Source organism: Hemiscyllium ocellatum, chromosome 6 (genome assembly GCF_020745735.1).
Source record: "Hemiscyllium ocellatum isolate sHemOce1 chromosome 6, sHemOce1.pat.X.cur, whole genome shotgun sequence".
NCBI lineage: Eukaryota > Metazoa > Chordata > Chondrichthyes > Orectolobiformes > Hemiscylliidae > Hemiscyllium > Hemiscyllium ocellatum.
The window spans coordinates 66,324,963-66,345,824 of NC_083406.1; the positions used below are offsets into that span (position 1 = coordinate 66,324,963).

The 20,862-nt window shown below is 41.7% G+C and overlaps 1 protein-coding gene across 8 annotated transcripts in view; it reads left to right on the plus strand.

Moving 5' to 3' along the window:
• The window catches only part of tenm4 (teneurin transmembrane protein 4), a 452,208-nt gene that overhangs the window by 165,788 nt on the left and 265,558 nt on the right, over nucleotides 1-20,862 (plus strand). For 2 of the 8 annotated variants that reach the window (XM_060826616.1, XM_060826618.1), the window contains exons 5-6: nucleotides 9,482-9,498; nucleotides 19,098-19,126. The exons of 4 other annotated variants lie outside the window; for them this stretch is intronic. In XM_060826616.1, the coding sequence (XP_060682599.1) occupies nucleotides 9,482-9,498; nucleotides 19,098-19,126 (46 nt within the window). The remainder of the gene's footprint in view (nucleotides 1-9,481; nucleotides 9,499-19,097; nucleotides 19,127-20,862) is intronic. 2 more of the 8 variants (XM_060826619.1, XM_060826620.1) reach the window with 1 other exon arrangement.

The following is a 20,862-nucleotide window of genomic DNA, read 5'->3' on the forward strand; positions in this document are numbered from 1 at the left end:
TTTACCCACCTCGTCCTATTAATCTACTAACTTGTTTTTTCCCTTTCCTTTGTTTTAACTCTACCCCTGCTGTGCTGTTGTTATGCTCAGTGAAGAGCAGCTCTGTGGCAAAGTTGCTCTGGGTCCTTACACTGCATCATCAAGAGAAGGTTTATTAATGTTGCTAATTGTTTTCTCTGCCAATTAACATTTATCTTTGTATTTGTATACATCATTAAAGTACAAATACTTCACATCCTGCAGAGGTGAGAATAGGGACAGAATAGAGATGAGGCAGATGGCGCTGGATACTGGTGCTGACCATTTTGGCCAAAGCAGGTTTAAGGCCTGGCAAGGTGACCTGTCCTTATCGGGTGGGGAACTAATGAAATTCATTAACAGCCTAGTAGCAACACTTAAAGGAGGTCAACGTGGATTTTCCAGTTTTCAAGTGTGACAGGGCAGTTTAACTTTATCAACTCATTGTCTGTAAGGGTGGAAGAGGCAGAAAGTGTCAACATTTAAGTTGTATTTAGATGTAAAGCCAAGGCATACAAGGTTGTAAGCTGGGAAATGGGATTAGAATACGTAGATGGCTGTCTTCGACTGGTTCAGACTCGATGGTCCAAAGGATCTTTCTCTGTGCTGCGGACCTCTATGGTTCTATGATTCCAATAGGCTAGTGCTCTAGGATGTCCTATAGGATCTCTCTGACTGAATATCTGTAGGTTTAACCAAAGACCACCCTGCCAAGGGGTTCTTCACCCCAAACCATCGTACCCCTCCCCATTTGCTCTTGCCACCCTCCCTCTCACCACAAGAATACTAGTGTCCTGTCTGCAGGGTTTTTTTCTGTTTTTTACTTACCTTTCTAAAAAGGTTGATGAGAGGATAACTCCATGTTAATGTGCGCTCTCGATTAATTATTATCCCATGGCAGGTTGTTGCAAAAGCCCCTCATTGGTTCTCCAGCTTCGAAAGTCAGCCTGCCACCATTATGTTCATTCACAAGATATTAGCATCACTGCCTAGGCCAGTGTTTATTACTCATCCCTAACTGCCCAGAGGGAAGTTAAGAGTCAACCAAAATACTGTAGGTCTGGAATCCCATGTAGACCAAACCAGGTAAAGATGGCAAATTTCCTTCCCTATGGATCGTATTTCCATGCCCATTAAGGATGTGCCCCATGAATCTCCCTTGTCAATAACTGTTTTGCCTAGCGGAGCAGTTCAGAATCCAGAAACAATCCAAATTCCTGTTTCCTGCCCTGGAAAAAAACCCCAGCTCTGTATTCTCCTGACATCTTAAAATAAAATACCACCAACTTCAAACCAAACTTTCTCAATTTATAATTTAACTCTCGATAACTAATAGTGACCCAGATCTCGTTCGTTGTATAAAGTGAATACTTCAACATCACTTTGTAGCCAAATTGTCTCTAGATGTTTTCACTCTTAGTTTTGGGCAGTTTTCTATTCTAATGTAATTTCTTTTGATTGTTAGAAAGAAGAAAATATGAATGTATATTTATGCAATACCCTCCATTAACTAAAAATAACACAGCAGTTTAAAGCCAATTAAGTATATCTTCTAAGGTGCAGTTTCTGTTGGAAACAAACAGTAAATTTGCACTCAATGTCCTACAAACAGTGAGGATGTCACAATCAATTAATTGTGTTCATAATGTTGACTGAAGGGTAATTTTTGTCCACAATAAATGGGCAATAGTTGCTTTTAAAAACAAACAATGATGCATATTTTATATAAAGCTGAGAAAAAATTACTATCTTCTCTGAAAGATAGTACCTTCAACGGTGTCGCCCGCCCATAGTATTGTACTGAAGTGTTAGCCTGGATGATGGAATTTGAATCCACAACATTTTGATTTGGAGGGTGTGCATCCACTAAGTCCAAACTGACTGATTATTCTTTGACTTTATCAAAATGTTGTTTCTTTTCTGTTTGACACAAAATATATATTTGGTCAAATACTGGGCAAGGTTGACTCCTTTGGAATTGACTAAAGTAACTGCAATCCATATTCCAAATTGTTTTAGATTCTCCATTCAGATTAGGGGAGGCTAGTGGTATTATCACTGGGCCGTTAATCCAGAGTCCCAGGTATTGTTCTGGGGATCTGAGTTCAAATCCCACATCAGCAGATGGTGGAATTTAATTCAACATCAATCTGGAATTGAGTCTAATGATGAACATGAAACCATTGTCGATTATTGGGTAAAAATCCATCTGTTTCACTCATGTCCTATGGAAAGCATACTGTCGTTCTGACCTGGTCTCACCTACAAGCAACTCCAGATCCACAGCAATGTGGTTGATTCCCTCTGGGTAATTAGAGATGGGCAATAAATGCTGACCTAGACAGTGAATAAAAAAATGATCTGACTGCTCATGTTGCATAAGTGCTTTGCTGTTAAAAAACACATAGGGGTCGGTTGAGCTGAATATTTTCTCTTGGCAATCTGGCTCAATTACAATTTTGTGACATAAGATTATCTACTGGGAGTGAATACTCACATCACTTTTCCCCTTTTATGCAAATCAACTATCTAGTTTGAGCTCAAAATGTGGTACAAAACACATGTATATCATTTCTGATATTCTTTTGAGAATTAGGGTCCTCCACAAATGAGCTGAATTCTCCCCTCCCTTGCTGTACAAAAACATATTGTACATCCAGTTGCATGAAATGGAGACAGTAAGGTGTACTGACCTACGTTCTGCCTTTTTTGTCCCTTAAGCTTTTCTCTGTTCTCTATGACTGAAAGGCATTGTTGCCATTTTCTATATATCCGAGTTCAAAATGACCAAGGGACTTGATGCTTTCCATTCTTACTCAACATTTCACCAGATCCAGCACTCGATTTGAGCAAGAAATCTGAGGTGATTGTAGCAGTACCTGCTTTTACTCAAATCCAAACAGCAGGTTTTGACACAAGTGGATTACTTTATTTCAAAAGGCAGAAGGAAAATTTTAATAAAAAGTTGATGAAATGAGAAATCCTAAAATAGAATGCTAGGGGAATACAGAGACAGATGGATAGTGCACTGAAAGCATTTACTCTATAGATGGACAGAGGAGAGACATTATTGTTCCACAACAAGGGTCTAGAGACAGTTAAGGACCACTTTCTAACTAGAGTCTGAGCAAGGGTCACTAAGTTCTTATGGTTCTAGATGGAATAGCCTAATTGGCAAGCACCTGGTTGAGGCAGGATGAACTGGCATCCCTTCATTTGACACCATCTCTTCAGTTGGTTGCAACACGGTTAATCAACGAAGCATCCTCTGCCTTCTGAATACCTTCCTCCCAGAACCAATGCACTTATGATTTAAAATAAGTCAATTTAACCAGGGTTTCTTGAGTTAACAAAAAAGCGAGTTCATTAGATTAGATTTTTTAGATTAGATTCCCTACAGTGTGAAAACAGGTCCTTCAACCCAACAAGTCCACACCGACCCTCCGAAGAGTAATCCACCCAGACCCATTTCCCTCTGACTAATGTACCTAACACTGTGGGCAATTTAGCACAGCCAATTCATCTAACCTGCACCTCTTTGGACATTATTTCTTCTTGCATTTAGTAACTAATAATGCGACACAAATACACACCCTTTAGAAATGAGAAGATAGGTGTTAAAATATATACAAGACAATCTGTCCCACATGAAGAGTAGGGAATGAAACATTGATTGTTAAGCAAGTGATTTTGGTTTTTAGGTTAGTTGAAAATGTTTTGTCCAGTTTCTATTTGACCTGGCATCTAGTGAGAGAGATATTTACCTGCAATACAAAGGGAACCAGTGTGTGGTTCTTCAACTGTGGCCTTCAGTAGCAAATTAGCACTTGAACCCAAACTCGTATGCTAGTTTAGTAGCATACCTCCTTCTACTGGCTCATACAGATTAGGTTGAAATGGCTTTCGACTCCTGTTCTACTGTGTACTCTTTAAAGAAGCCAACTTAAAACACATTACTCACCTAGGTGCCTGTCTTTTCTTCCATCTGCTTCACAATCTGTGATAATTTACAGGGATTACAGTTCAGTTTGTCATGCATTTATCACATTTTTAATCCATTTCTATGTAGCTTCCTTGGCATTTCATTAGTTGGAGGGTCTTTCTCTCCAGACAGCCCTCTAATTTACATTCACTTTATCTTTTTAAAAAAAGAGACAATTTGGAATTAAAATCCAGATTTCTTCATTAGGGAACCAAGGTTAAAACCTGTGGCTATGACATGTCTTAAGTACGATGAATGAAATGAGATTCAGTTTACATTTCAGTACAAAAGACAAAAATAATAAACATTAATCAAAAGGCACATATAGAACATAGAACAGTACAGCACAGTACAAGCCCTTTGGTCTTCAATGTTGTGTCAGCTTTTTAACCTATTCTAAGATCAGACTCAGCTACATACCCTTCTTTGTACTATCTTCCATGTGTCTATCCAAGAGTCACTTAAATGTCCCTAACGTATTTGATTCTAAATCTGACTCGCACACACATTCATTTCTCCAGCCTTGGTCATTTTTATCTTTTTGGTTCTAAGCAAGTTTCTCTAGGTTCTGAACAGAGCATCTGCAATCACAATTGATTTCCCAGCATTTTGTGGGTGATTTTTAAGTGGTATGATTGAACGAGCATACTCTGATGGAATAAGTTAGCATTTTGGGCCTTAAACTTCTCAACAAAATTAATGGATTGTGATCATTGTGATTTCTGTGTACCCATTTTGGACATGTATCTTCTCAGCATTTGAGACTCAGTAGTAAATTAAAGGTTTCCTTCTCTACTGTGGAGAACAGCCTCAAATGCTTGTTTAGTTTTTTTTTGGAGAAATATGCAATAGGTTTCTCTATTCTAGAACCAACTTCCTGAAGCAGAACAATTCACACCTAAGAACTTTCCTATCAGTAGCTATTGTAAAGGATTGCTTTAAGTTTGGAGCTACTAGCACAGAGCCACTATTAAAATAAGTTCCAACTTTTCAAATGCTGTCTCACTATCTACCTTTGCTTTTGGTAGGTCAGTCTGCCGAGCAACTGCAGTGCTGAAGTTTGGAAAGAACATTTGGTTGAAACCAAACATTCCAAAAGCCTGGTGTTTTCCTTTTTATTTTAGTGTGGGAATGGAGAGCTATGTTACACTTTTGTAACCCTGGGAAGTACCTTCCTTGACTTGCTATGTGTCATAGATTGGTCACTTATGCCTCAGTAATCTTGGTCTTTGCAAGATTAATCACTAGAGTATTTTCTAGAGATGCTCAAAGGGTGGTTCTCAAGTGTCGCAGTACACTAAGAAGATGTCTAGCCACACTGCACATTAGGTAAACCTGCCACTATCTGGTTCATTGCTTTTCAAAGGTGGTTGGGACATTTGGAGTTAAAAATGCATGACTTGACTGATATATTCAGGGTGTCATGGTGACTCAATGCTTAGCACTGCTGCCTCACAGCGCCAGAGACCTGGGTTTCTTTCCGTCCTTGGGCAATTATCTGTGTGGAGTCTCACATTCTCTGTGTGTCTGCATTGGTTTCCTTCAGGTGCTCCAGTTCCCAAAGATGTGTAGCTAGGTGGATTGGCCATGCTAAATTACCTGTAGTATCCAGGGATGTGCAGGCTAGGTGCATTAGCCATGAGAAAGACAGGATTACAGAGATAGGGTAGGGATGTGGGTCTGGGTAGGATGCTCTTTGAAGAGTCAATTTGGACTCGATAGGCCAAAAAACTGCTTCCATACTGTAGTGATTCTATGTATTGTGAAATTGTGAAATTGTGAATTGTGGACTGGGAATTGTGAAAGTGAATATTTCCTTCACATGAGCAATCAAGGTAATTTGCTAGTACAAATGTGTGAATCTATCTTGATAATATAGGCTGGTTTTACTCAGTTTTGCTGTGCAATCTTTCAGCCAGACTATAAGGTAGAAACCAACTCAGCTCACTGCATTAACTTTGCATTGATGAGTGCAGAGTCTTGTGTTGCCATCTGGCTTGGGCACAAGCACGACTGGGGAGCTCCAGCTATTGCTGCTATGTACTATTAGCTGGAGCTCCAGCATACAGTCAACCGCCTTCCAGATCTGGGCCACCTAAACTGAATTGAGCAGATAAGGATGTTGTGTTATGGGAGGGGCTTTTCCCACATCTTGATCATGTAGTGTCATGGTAGTGGAACCTGGAGTGCCTCTGCACAAGCCTTTTAATGCAGTGAGTAATGTTGTTAAGTCTGCCTGCTGTTCTGCAGCTGGGTAAGTGCATAAAAGTCTAGGTTTCCTGCTATTTCTGTTCTGGTTAGCTTGTGGCAGAGGGTCCAATGTGAATCTCACCATCTCCCTCCAAGGCATCCCAACTTCTCCTCTTGTCCTCTGGAAGAAGCAAGTGTACTGTAGCCAAATCTGCAGCCAACACAAAAATAGGTGGGAAGGCAGGTTATGAAAGGGATACAAACAGTTTACAGAGAGATATCGATAGGTTAAGTAAGTGGGCAAAAAGTTGGCACATGGGGTATAATGTGAGAGACTGTGAAGCTGTTCATTTTGGAAGGGAAAACAAAAAAAATTATTTAAACTGCGAAAAATGGCAGAGCGCCTCAATACAAAGGGAATTTGGGGGGACTTAACTGTGCATGAAACGCAGAAAGCCTAATGGAATGTTGACCCTTATTTCAAAGGGTTTGGAGTGTTAGAGAAGGGAAATCTGACTGCAACTGTACAAGTGAGAGCACATCTGGAGTACCGTGAACAGTTTCAGATGCCTTATTTAAGAAAAGGTAGTATTGCATTGGACGAAGTTCAAAGAAGGTTCACTAGAATGATCCTTAGGATGGACAAATTGTCTTATGAGCAAAGGCTGAATAGGCTAGGACTTCTCTCACTGGAGTTTAAAAGAATGAGAAGTGATCTTATTGAAACATTTAAGATTCTTAAGGGGATTGAAAGGGTAAAAGCTGATAGGATATTTCTCCCCATGGAAGAGTCTGGAACTAGAATAAGGGGGCACCAATTTAAGACTCGGCTGCGGTGGAATTTCTTCTCTCAGAGAATTGTCTCCTTGCTACAAAGAGCTGTGGGAACACAATTCTTTGCTGTATGTTCTGAGATGGATTCTTGAGGAATTAGGGGAATCAAGGGTTTCCGGGGAAAGACAGTGACGTGAACATGAAGAATGTCAGATCAGCCATGGTCCCATTGAATGGTGGAGCAGGATTGAGAGGTCAAATAGCCTACCCCTGTACCTTTTTCTAATAGTCTAATTTGTGGCATTGGGAGAAACCATGAACTGTGGGGCACCCTCTCTGGTGATATTGCTTTATCATTTTGACATGACACTGCCTTTGCTTTTTTTGCCAACTCTAAATCTTGGTCAGATAATGCATTTCCCCGAGCTTCTTTGCTGCTCTATATGGACACTGTACTGTGCTTTTAATGTTCATCTGATATTTGTAGAAGCATTGACATGTAATCTCCTGACTGAAGGATTTGGGCCTGCCTGTTTCTCATTACTGATTGAGAGATTTTCAAAGATGGCCAGTGGCTCAGTGGTTACATTGCTGCCTCCCGGTGGTAGAGACGGGGTTCAATTCCATCCTCGGGCGACTGTGTGGAGTTTGCAGATTGTCCCAGTGGCTGCACGACTTTCCTCCGACATTCTAAAGATGTGATGGTTAAGTGAATTGGCCCTGCTAAATTGCCCATGGTGTCCAGGGACGTGCAGGCTAGATGGATTAGCCATGGGAAATGCAGGGTTACAGGAATAAGGTAGGGAAATATAGTGGGTCTAGAGGATGCTCCTTGGAGAGTCAGTGTGGACTCGATGGGCAGAATGGCCTGCTTCCACACTGTAGGGATTCTATGAAGTGTTCTCCAGCCACTTCATAGGCTCACAAGAGTCACTGTTGGATTACTGCTATATATTCTAACATAGACACTTCTTTCTATTCTGAAACCATCTCACTGAATTAGTATCAGAGGTCTTTGCACTTGGTGCCTGTTAACTAATTCAAATGGAATAAAACTGGTAAAATCTTTGGCTCCCTAGTAGTGGACAGAAGAATGTCCAACTCTTTATCCCTGTCATTGAGCATACTGGTGGCAGTGTGCCCTGATGTTCTTTTAGTTGGTTCCATTCTCGTACTCCCTGTGGGACTATTTACGATATGCTAAAGATTTTAGCTAGGTCATGCTTCTTTACCCATGACTTCCTGGAATATTTTGGGCATGCAAAAAGTTTGAGCACTGTTCAGATTGGATCTCAATGGGCTAACCATACCAGGTGAAGCCAGATATGGTTCTCAGTGGAACAGGCTCTGTGATCATTAACATCTTGCTGAATGGTTTTCCAAAAGCCTGAAGAGGAATCATAGGTCTGAGTCTTATTGCAGGTTGGAGTTTGCCCACAACTTGGTGATGTGGCAGGTTCGGAAAGACATTACTATATTCCTTGTGGAGTTATGCCCAGTAAAAATGCTGGTGGAGGCAGGCTTAGATTCTGTTTGTCCAGCCATTGGAATCTCAACAACTCCACATTTTCAATGTTGCACTCTGGAACTGCCTCTGCCTCAGCCTCAGTGTGAGCTGTCTAATCTAATGTACTGAACAGTTGTTGGACTTTAACCAAGTAAGTTCTCTGAATGTAGGTTTGCTCGCTGAGCTGGAAGGTTTGTTTTCAGATGTCTTGTCACCATACTAGGTATCATCATCAGTGAGCCTCGGGATGAAGCACTGGTGGTATGGCCTACTTTTTATTTACATGTTTAGGTTTCCTTGGGTTGGTGATGTCATTTCCTGTATTTTTTCTCAGGGGGTGGTAAATGAGATCCAAGTTAATGTGTTTGTTGAGAGAGTTCCAGTTGGAATGCCTTGCTTCTCAGAATGCCTTGTCTCTGTTTGGCTTGTCTTCAGGTGGATGTGTTGTCCCAGTTAAAGTGGTGTCCTTGAAGGGCTTATGCTCGAAACGTCGAATTCTCTATTCCTGAGATGCTGCCTAACCTGCTGTGCTTTGACCAGCAACACATTTGCAGCTGTGATCTCCAGCATCTGCAGACCTCATTTTTTACTCCTTCCTCATCTGTTTGTAAAAGATACTAGTGAGAGTGGGTCATGTCTTTTTGTGGCTTGTTGATGTTCATGTATCCTGGTGGCTAGTTTTCTGCCCTTTTGTCCAATGTAGTGTTTGTTGCAGTTCTTACAAGATATTTTGTAAATAATAATAGCTTGTTGTCTGTATAGGGTCTTTCAAGTTCATTAGCTACTGTTTTAGAGTGTTGGTGGGTTTGTGGGCTACCATGATGTCAAGAGATCTGAGTAGTCTGGCAGTCATTTCCAAGATGTCTGATGTAAAGGTGAGTGGCTAGGGTTTCTGGATGTGTTTTGTCTGCTTGTTTGGGTTTGGTGCTGAGAAATCTTCAGACTGTGTTCATTGGGTACCCATTCTTTTTTAATGCACTGTATAGGTGATTTTCCTCTGCTCTTCATAGTTCCTCTGTGCTCCAGCGTGTGGTGGCTTGTTGAAGTAATGTTCTAATGCAGCTTCATTTGTAAATGTTGGGATGATTGCTTCTGTAGTTCAATATTTGGTCCATATGTGTTGTTTTCCAGTATAGAAGCAATCATCCTAACATCCATAAACGCAGCTGCATTAGAACATTATTTCAATGAGCCAACACACAGCTCAGAGGAACTATGAAGAGCAGAGGAAAGTCACCTATACAGTGTATTCAAAGAGAACAGGTACCCAATGAACACAGTCGGCAACAAACCCAAACAAGCAGATAAAACACGTCCAGAAACCCTAACCACTCTCCCCTACATCAAGGACATCGTGGAAATGACTGCCAGACTACTCTGACCCCTTAGCACCACGATAGCCCACAAACCCACCAACACACTAAAACAGCAGCTAATGAACTTGGAATACCCTATACAGACAACAAACAAAACTAATGTCATTTACAAAATACCTTGCAAGAACTGTAACAAACACTACATTGGACAAAAAGACAGAAAATTGGCCACCAGAATACATGAATATCAACTAGTCTCACCTGCCAGCACCAGGCCCATATCCTTCCAAACCCTTCCTATTCATGTACCCATCCAGATGCCTTTTAAATGCTATAATTGTGCCACCCTCAACCATTTCCTCTGGCAGCTCATTCCATACATGCACCACTCTCTTTGTGAAAAAATTGCCCCTTAGGTCCCTTTTATATCATTCCCTTCTCACCCTAAACCTATGCCCTCTAGTTCTGGACTCCCCCACCCCAGGGAAAAGACCTTGTCTATTTTCCCTATCCATGCCCGTTTTGATTTTTTAACCTCTGTAAGGTCACCCATCAGCCTCCAACACTCCAGGGAAGACAGTCCCAGCCTATTCAACCTCTCCCTATAGCTCAAACCTCCAACTCTGGCAACATCCTTGTAAATCTTTTCTGAACCCTTTCAAGTTTCACAACATCCTTCTGATAGGAAGGAGACCAGAATGTAGGCGTGTTTAGCTTTGTTAAAGGTGACAGGCAGTTTAAGAAGGAAAGCAAGCGGTGCATGTGTACACCATTCATACTTGTACGTCAGAAAATATTATGGGATAAAGGGTGTAGAATAGGAGGAACAGGGTTAAATATGGGTTTACTAACATTTTCTTCTAGGTTTTAGCCCATCTGCTGGCCATGAAATTATTCATGGCATCTGCAATGATAGTAATCATCATATTTTTGCTCAGACTGTTGCTTATCTGACCCTGTCGGTTAAGTGCTGCTCACTCCAAATTATTAGTCACTTTCCCTGCTTGAGAGGGATTAGTGCATTAATGATTATGATAAAATGTGTGAGATATAACAGTCGTGGTTGAGCAGGTGGAAGATGGGGTGTGAAATTCTCAGCAGATAAGTGTGTGTGAGGTGAGGCATTGAAAGTTGGATCTATGTCAGAACAGATTGAGATTTTTGGCAGATGAGTATATTGAGGGATGCACTGGGCAGTGTGGGAGTGTCATAGTGCAGTTGATAAGACATGACATTTGAAGTGATATTCACTGAGCTTGACCACTTGCATGAAGGTTTTCAGAATAATGTGGTGGTGCACAGACTCCTGGCAGTGCCAACCACACCTATCTGTTTCCACTGCCTTGGCAACAGTTGTCAAGAGAATCTTCTTGCCCCTGGGGATAAACAGCATAACTCCTCCAGTAAGGCCTCCATACAGTGCAGGAAGTGGTTGGAATGCACTCCCTGCCAGTCTTCTTGTGACATTCTTCTACTTCATTCAGTTCAAAATCAGCTGCAGAATGCCCTCCAGAACCTGTTGCAGCCTGAATTCACATCCTCTTTTAAGAGGTCCTTTTTAGCTGTGCAGGCTACTTCAAATCCTCTTAAACACTTTTAGTTTTACGCCCTTTTGAGGTGGGCAGCCCCAAAACAGTGTGGAATGCTGCTTCTTCTACTGCCATTTAAATGCACAGGTGGAATGCATTTTTGTGTGCTGCCTGAATTGGCAGCTTGACCCAAGATATCATTGTCCCTGCTACATTTCCAGGCCATGTCTAATTTTGTAATGAGACTATGACATAGGAGCAAAAGTAGGACATTTGACCCTTCAAGTCTGCTCCATCATTCATTGAGATCAAGGCTGCTCTAACAATCCACAGTTCCACATTCCTGCTTTTCCACCTTGATTCCCTTACTGATTAAAAATCTGTCTGTCTCAGCCTTGAGTACATTTAATGCCCTAGCCTTGACAGCCCCCTGTGGTTAAGAATTCCACATTTATTTTCTCCCCAGTGAAGCATCTTTGGATTTCGATCTATCTTATGGTCCCATGAAAACCGAGAGAATAATGGAGCAACTTTGCCATTATCCCACTTTCATTTGTTTGTTTGTGGTAGGGGATCATGGATTGGATGAGAACAGAATTTCAAGGCTATGCAGTTTATAACAAGATGAACATCGATTTTTTTTTGAGGGGGAGATGTGTATCACGGAAAACTCAGTTTAAGGAGCAGAACTGATACCTTGCAGTTTTCTTTTGTGTTTCTTATGTATTCTGAGACAGAATCACAAAACTGTTACTGTGCAGAGGTCACTTGGACTATTATGTCTGCACAAACTCTCCAAATGAGGATCTTGGCTTAGTGCCATTCTCCTGCCCTTTCCCCATAGCCACATACTTCATTTTTATGTGAATGATCATCAAACGCCTCGAATGAACTTCCCTCCAACACACTTCCAGGCAGTTTATGCCAGATCTGAAGCACACGCTGTGTTGAAAAATTTTATTTTCTCACATCACATTTCAGTTCTTCTGTAAATTAATTCAAATCTGTTCCCCCTCAATCTTGATCCCTTTACGAGTGGGAATGATTTCACTCTATCTACTCTGTCCAGACCTGTCATGATCTTTTCAATCAAATCTCCATCCAGCCTTTTCTCTCTAAGGAAAACAGACCCAGTTTCTCAAATCTGTCCTCATAATTGAAGTTTCTCATCCTTACCACCATTCTCATGAACATCTTGTGAACTCTCTCAAACACATTTATAAACTTGCTGAAATAAGGCACCCAGAATAATACGCCAGCTTGTGTCTTTAGTTATGCTTTATTAACTGCTCTCTCCACCTATCCTGCAACCTTCAATGATCTGAGCACATATACACTCAGGTCCCTCTGCTTCTGCACCCCCTTTACAATTGTCCCACCTAATTTATATCATCTTTCAATATTCTTCCAATCAAAATGCATCAATTCACACTTCTCTGCATTGAGCCTCTTGTGCAACCTATCTGTCCTCTCCACCAACTTGTCAATGTCCTTTTGGAGTTCCACATTGTTCTCTTTACAATTTACAATTCTTCCAAGTTAAGTGTCATCTGCAGACTTTAAGTTGCCCCCTACACCAAGATCCAGATCATTAATACATAGGAGGAAAAGCAGGGTTCCAATATCTATCTCCGGAAAACTCCTCTACAAATCTTCCTCTAACCCAAAAAACAGCCATTGACCTGTTTTCTATCAGGTAATTTTGAATTCCGTAGCTACTTTCCTGTTTCTCCCATGATCTGTAATCTTCCTCACAAAACTTTTATCAAACACCTTCTGGAAATCCATGTGTACCACATCGACAGTCTAACCCTCATCCACCCTTTCTCTGTTACCCCTTCAAAAGCCTCCAATAAATCAGTTAAACACGATTTCCTCTTTAGAAATCTATACTTATTCTTTCTAGTTAACCCACCTTTTCCCATGTGATTACTAATTCTATTCCAAATAATTGTTTCTAGAATGCTCCCCTCCCAAAAACAATTAAACAAACTTATCTACAATTGCTAGGATTCTCCTTACAACCTTTTTTGAAAAAACGTCCAAATTTTTGTAATCCTCCAGGCTTCTGGCACTTTCCCTATGTCCATGGAACACAAAAAGATTAAGGCCAGTGCCCCTGTAAATTTTACCTTCACACTCTTCAAAATTCCTAGATGCATTTAATCTGGTCAGGGTGACTAGAATGGTGCTGAACAGTCTTCTGTAAACATCCCCACTCTGACCATATGATGGACCATATGACCATTTGAAGGTAATTGAAGAAGCAGCTAAAGATAGTTAGTGGCCTAGGACACCGCGCTGCAAAACTCCTGTGGAAGTATCCTGGAGCTCAGATCTTCCTTTGTATCCAGTACGATTCCAACTAGTGGAGAATTTTCCTCCAATTCCCATTGACCTTAGTTTTGCAACTGGACTTCCTTTCAAATAGTCCCCTCTTAACTACGCATCCATGTTATTTCTTCCAAAATGTATCATCTTACACTTCCCCATGCTGAACTTCATCTGCCATCCATATATCTACTCCTCCAACATTTTTAAATGCATTCATTGGATGTATCACTGGCTATTGCCAGCATTTATTGCCCACAGGGCAGTTAAGAGTGAACCACGTGGCTGCGGTCTGGAGTGACATGTAGGCCAGACCTAGTAAGGATGGCAGTTCTATTTCCTAATGGATATTGGAGAACAAGATGTGTTTTTCCAACAATCGACGACCGTTTCATGTTCATCATTCAATTCCAGATTTTTATTGAATTTACATTCCACCATCTGCCATTTCAGGATTCAAACCCGGGGCCCCAAACATTATTTAGGACTCTGGATTAATCTTCTAGCAATGGCACTAGCAGGTCGTCACCTGTCTATCTTTTTTGAAGTCATGATTGGATATGAGAAGAACAGAAGTACTTGATAGCGCATTTTATTTGTGACTACTGCTTCCTTTCTGAAATAGAATTGAAAATGTTTTGGAAGCAGTTTATTTACTTCTGTTTTCCATTTAACAAGTAACCCACAGAGATTTGCATAACAGAAAGAAGCCACTTGGTCCATTTATGTTTGTGTTGGCTCTTTGTTCGATCGATCAAAAACACATCCTACTGTTCGGTTGCCAAACCACAGCCATTTATCTCTCTCTGCTTCAGTTCTTTCTGTAGTTGTCCTCTAAAATATGCAACGTTCTCCGTTTCAGCCATTCCCTGTGACAAAACAGTTCATTCTCCAACAGTGTTTTTTTTCTTATGAAGCTTCTCCTAAATTTTCTTTGCTTTTTTTCATGTGAATTTTAAATGTAATTATTTGACAATAAGAATTTTTGACACAAATGCCTTGTAATTGTAAATATAATCTGTGCGGAAATGAGTGAATTAAATTTTATCATGAGAGGTGCTCTTGGCTATTCACCTTATCATGCAGTGAAGCAGATTAACCTCTTGCATCAAGTCTCATTTCACCATGTTCACTTGTTCTGCCTTTGGAGAGATTGAAAATGCATACATGAGGGATTCAAATATCCAGTGCAGTCTCCAATCAGGTGTTCTTGTAATGTCCCCCACCTTCTATTACTTTATAATTAAACAGAGGGCAGTGTGAGTTAACTTAAATATGCCCATAATTTATACATAGAGCCACAGAGGTGTACAGCACAGAAACACGCCCTTCCTTTCAACTTGTCAATGCCGCTCAGATAGTCTAAATTAATCTAGTCCCATTTGCCAGCATTTGATCCATATTCCACTAAACCTTTCCTATTCATATGTCCATCCAGATGCCTTTTAAATGTTGTAATTATACCAGCCTCCACCATTTCCTCTGGCAGCTCATTCCATACACATACCACCCTCTGTGTGAAAAGGTTGGCCCTTAGGTCCCTTTCTGACAGCCTGATACATATTTTAACAACATAGACTGGAATTTTACTTCAGCGCCATGTGGAAATCCTGAGGCAGCTGATTCTGAGGGAATTGTCCAGGAAATTGGATGTTCTAACTGGCAATTCTCGGAGTCTGCAGCCCTGCAAACAATTCCTTTTGAAGTTAGAGTTTTCAGAAGGTTATGATGTAATTACGTTTACCAGTTACACAGGAAAAGTTCACAGATTAAAAAAACTGCTCTAATTTCTGGCTTAGACTGAACTCCAGGCTTAAACTGAACCCTTGACTCGACCACTGACTGGCACAACAAGACCCTGCCCACCCCGAGACCCCAAGCATGAGACACCTCCCACCACATCTCCCATCTGAAGCCAGACGACCCAACACTGCACCCCCAGCTCAGACCCCACATAGTACCCCAACCCCAACATACCACCTTTTCTCCATTGGACCCAGTGCCCTCTCTGGCCAAAAGACCCTGCTCACCTTAAGAACTCATGATGTAACAACCCTATCCTCTTTCCCACCCCCCCCATCCCCAAAGTGATCCTGCACGCCACTTCTAACTAGAGCACTGATACTCGCCGGCGGCCCCAACTTCACCATGGTGACACTCTTCCCCTGACTGCACCTCAACAGAACAGCCATTGCCAGAACTGATTTACTCACTTCTGACCTCTCCTACCCCTCCTTCCCCACCAAAGGAGGCCTCCCCTGAACCAACCTGACCCTGTCAGGTCACTTACCTTTTATCCTGGCAACCCCTGAACTGATGTGCCACAACTAGGAACATCAGCAATCCAACAACCCTTGCCAGGAGCCCCTGACCCAACATCCACAATCCACCAACCCTGGCCAGATCGATGACCACTGCATACCTTACTCTCTGATATCATAATCATCCATTTCAGATAAGACAATGCTCCCACCAACACGTGTCTCTTCCATTTCCCACCAAACCCAAACCCCTCCCACAAACCTTTAACCTAAAATTTTCCCTTCCCCAACAATCCTAGTCAACCCACCCTAAATTTGATTTGAAAACCACATCCACAAAGTGCGCCATCTACTAGATACGCTGCAGAAACTCTACAATGCTCCTTAGAATGCACCTTCCAAACCTATGGCCACTAACATCTAGAAAGTCACTGGCAGCAAATTCTTGGGATCCCCACCTCTGCAAGGTCCCCAGCAAGTGATTCATCATCCCGATTTAATAAATATATCAACATTCTTTTAGTGTCACTGAGTCAAAATTCCCTCCTCAGCCCATACCTTCTTTCCACACTACTTCCACACTTACCTTACACAATTACCCTTTCACTGTCCCTGTCACTGGTTGATTGTGCTAGTAGACATTTGAAAATGGAACATGTTTATTGCCCTAAAGTTTGATTTCCTCTGTGAGACCCTGGTTATTAGGGCCTCTAACTAACTGGGTCCAGTTGGATTACGGCCTTGTCATTCTAAAATAGGTTTGAAGCCTAGGTTAAAGTAACCAGGACCATGCGATTTGACACAAATATGTCAACCACCTCTCTCCTCCCTGTGAGTGTCTGACAGACAGGACTCCCCAATGAGAAAATTAAAACCCTACAATACCAACTACTATAAAAGGGGACATGGTGATCTTCAGTGCCACTGGCAGTGAGGACTCCTGGATGGGTCTCCCCTATTGCAGAAGAGCCTTGCCATTGCTGCCTGGAATTTATGGAATGATTCAATTGATAACACTGTAGCCTGAACTATAGGATTCCAAAGCAGGCTTAAGTTTATAACAAGTTTATCAGTTTATGCTTATAAAACTAAGATTTTGGACGTAGTGCAGATTCATAGTGCAGTAATGTTTTCTGCATGACCTCAAAAAAAAATTTTTAACTGTCTTTTACCTTTTGCAATTTAAAGTAAGAATAGAATCTTACCAGAAGATTTTTGTCATTTAATTGATTTTTTTTTCAAGAAACAGATATATAGTTTATTAACAACAGAATTGAAAGTAAAAGGTGTACGTACAGACACAGATGATCAAATTTTCTGAGGAACGCAATCCATTGGAGACTTTGGGGGTGTCATCTGTGGAATGCAGCCAGTCAAAGCTGAATAATGTAGATTATAATGTGAGATTAATATCTGGCAATTTATGCTTGATTACATCAGGAGGTCAAAGAGAAATGTCATAGCTTTTTCTTGGAAATGTTACCTGTCATAATTTATCTCCCTCAGTAGATCAAGGAAATCAAAGTCTGTCCATAATTGTCTAAATTATACATGGCCTGCTGGAAGGAGTTATTTCATTGGACCCAGCAGCACAATCTCTTCCTGTTCTTTTGTTTATTCATATTAATGAACGCATCAGCACAGGCATTTTCAATTTCACTCTCTAGTCATCTCTTGGGATTTAGAGAAAGGGACTCCTACAGGTTAAGAGCATTTAAGGGAGTGGAGAAAAATTGATTCCACTTGGTGCTAATATTAGTTGCAACATAACCATAAAATATGCAGGCATAAACCTGGAAACCAAACAGAGAAATGAGAAGTACAGTGTATCTTTTTCATCTGAAGGATGCTTTTGACTTAATCTTGCAATTAGAAAGTTTGTGGAATATTTTTAAGGTGTTGCACAGGTTTATCAGTGAGATTTCATGCACCTCTGCAGAGGGGCAGAGAGGTTGGTGACTTGCCTACATGAAGGCTGCAACAAATGTTAGGACTATAACAAGGTCAGCTGACTGGACCTCATTGAATGTGAATCTGGTCTAGTCAGGGAGCCCTGGCTGACTGATATAAACATGTATATCAGAGATACTGACACTCTGAAAGCTAACTCTGAAGAGGCGGGACTAAAGTCAAGGACTGTTCATGTGTAAATAAAGGGTTACCTAGTGAGGAGTTTTTCAGGCACAATATTTGCGTTGCCACTATGTCTGTGACCTGACAGACAAATTGAGAACAGACTGAAGGAAGGGAAATCACTGAACAAAAGGAGAGGTTGGGATAATTTGCCCCTGCAGGTTCTTAGGAACATTTCTCAGTCAATCTTTACAATCTACCTGACCAGGGCTATTCAACTTCTGGAGGATCCTCTATCCTCTGGTGTCACTTTTAAATGCAGTAAAGATGGAAAACTCTTTAACCCCAGTTGCCTCTGTGCCAAACCTAAACAGAGCCCCATAAACACTTACAACCTACAATTTGGGGATGACTGCAGCATTGTTGCTTGCTCAGTACCAGATTTGCAAGCCACCCTTCCCTCCAACTCTCTCCAATTCTGTAAATGAGAGCCATGGCCTGTTCTTGGTTGTTGCCAAAACAAAAAAAAATGGACACTTGGTCAGATACTAATCTTCCTATTATATGTTGAGAAGAATATTCTGAGCACTTCACATACCTAGGCAATGACTTCTCCCAAAAGATTAGATTACTTACAGTGTGGAAACAGGCCCTTCGGCCCAACAAGTCCACACCCGCCAAAGCATAGCCCACCCATACCCCTACATTTACCCCTTACCTAACACTACGGACAATTTAGCATGGCCAATTCACCTGACCCGCACATCTTTGGACTGTGGGAGGAAACCGGAGCACCCGGAGGAAACCCACGCAGACATGGGGAGAACGTGCAAACTCCACACAGTCAGTCACCTGAGGCGGGAATTGAACCCGGGTCTCTGGCGCTGTGAGGCAGCAGTGCTAACCACTGTGCCACCATGCCGCCCAAAAGGCTACCTTTTACAAAGAAATCCAACATTAGGCCAACTGGGCTTACTCCACTTGTTATTAGCTACAACAGCAAGTGTTTGACTGCAACGACCTCTGTAAACTAACTGAGGAACTAATGTGCAAAACAGTTGTTGTCACGACCACACTTCTGCACGGACACTTAGAGGGCTATGGAAATTCCATTAGCAATACCACCACAGCATTGTCAGAACTCAATGGAAGGATTGTCGAATGAATATTAGCATCCTCCTCAAACATTTAAGTCGGTATTAGATTAGATTAGATTGCTTACAGTGTGGAAACAGGCCCTTCAGCCCAACAAGTCCACACCAACCCGCCGAAGCTCAACCCACCCATTCCCCTACATTTACCCCTTTATCTAACACTATGGGCAATTTAGCATGGCCAATTCACCTAACCTGCACATCTTTGGACTGTGGGAGGAAACCGGAGGAAACCCACACAGACAATGTGGAAACTCCACGCAGTCAATCGCCTGAGTCAGGAAATGAACCTGGGTCTCTGGCGCTGTGAGGCAGCAGTGCTAACCACTGTGCCACCGTGCCGCCCACGGTGTCTTGCATTGAGTATAGGAGGTGGGATGTCATGTTGCAGCTATACGGGACATTGGTTCGGCCATTTTTGGAATACTGTGTGCAATTCTGTTCTCATTGCCGTAGGGAGGATACTGTGAGATTTGAAAGCTTTCAGATAAGATTTACAAGGATGTTACCAGGATTGGAGTGTTCGAGCTACAGGAAGAGGCCGAATATGCTGGAGCTATTTTCCCTTGATCATCGGAGGCTGAGGAATGACCTTATAGAGGTTTATAAAATCATGAGGTTGAACAGATAAGGTCTCTTCTCCAGTATGGGGAAGCCTAGAACTAGAGGGTATAGGTCTACGGTGAGAGGGAAAAGCTTTAAAAGGGACCTTAGGGGCAATTTATTCACAGAGGATAGTGCATGTATAGAATGGGATGCTAGAAGAAGTGGTGGAGGCTGGTACAATTATAGCATTTAAAGGCATCTGGATTGGTATATGAATAGGGAGAGGTTAAAGGGATATGGGCCAAATATTGAAAATGAAACTAGATTGATTTAGGATATCTGGTCAGCATGGACGAGTTGGAACAAATGGTTTGTTTCTGTGCTGTACACCTCCATGACTCAGTAACTAAGACTTCTTTTAAAATCAACTAAGAGAGACTGGGCATTGTGTCAAAATGGTTCCAAAGTGTTTTCACCACCAGGTCCTGCTTTTTCAATTCTCAAACGCCAACGTTCCAGGGTAGAACAGAAAAATATATCAAAAACATTTTATAGTTCTCCCTTAAGTGTGGCAGCTTTAATATTGATGACCGGGAGCAGCTTACTAGCAAATGGTAACAATCTACCCATCAAGCTGAATCATGGTTTGATCCAAGATGCCCTAATGATAAGGCTGAACATCAGCAAATAAGGAAAGATTTGGAAGGAAATACAGCAGTTGCAAATCCATCTGTCATGGGACATTCAGCTCCACATGCTCAAAGATCTGTTGGTTGATAGTTGGCCTGCTCAATCACATAAAAACCATAGGACAACTGGCAACCCTAACCTTGAATCAAAGGACTGCCAGCAACTATTCTGATCTGCTGCACACTCCTACAATTCTGTTTCATAGTGACCCTGACCTGCCGCACGTTCTTCCCAGTCTACCACACAGTGACATGCTACACTCTCCTCCCACTTGCCTCATAGTGATCTTCATCTGATTAACACTCCACCCAACAGAAGACAGGAGGTCCATCACCACAGAGCCACTGTATCATTGTGTGACATATAGAAGAGATGCAGTGGGAGCTGACAATCATGGCCATCAGACATTATATTGCAGATGAGTCCATGTCTAATGGCATGTGGTTGGCCACCACTACCATGCTGGAATGGATAGGTTTCAATCTCCACTT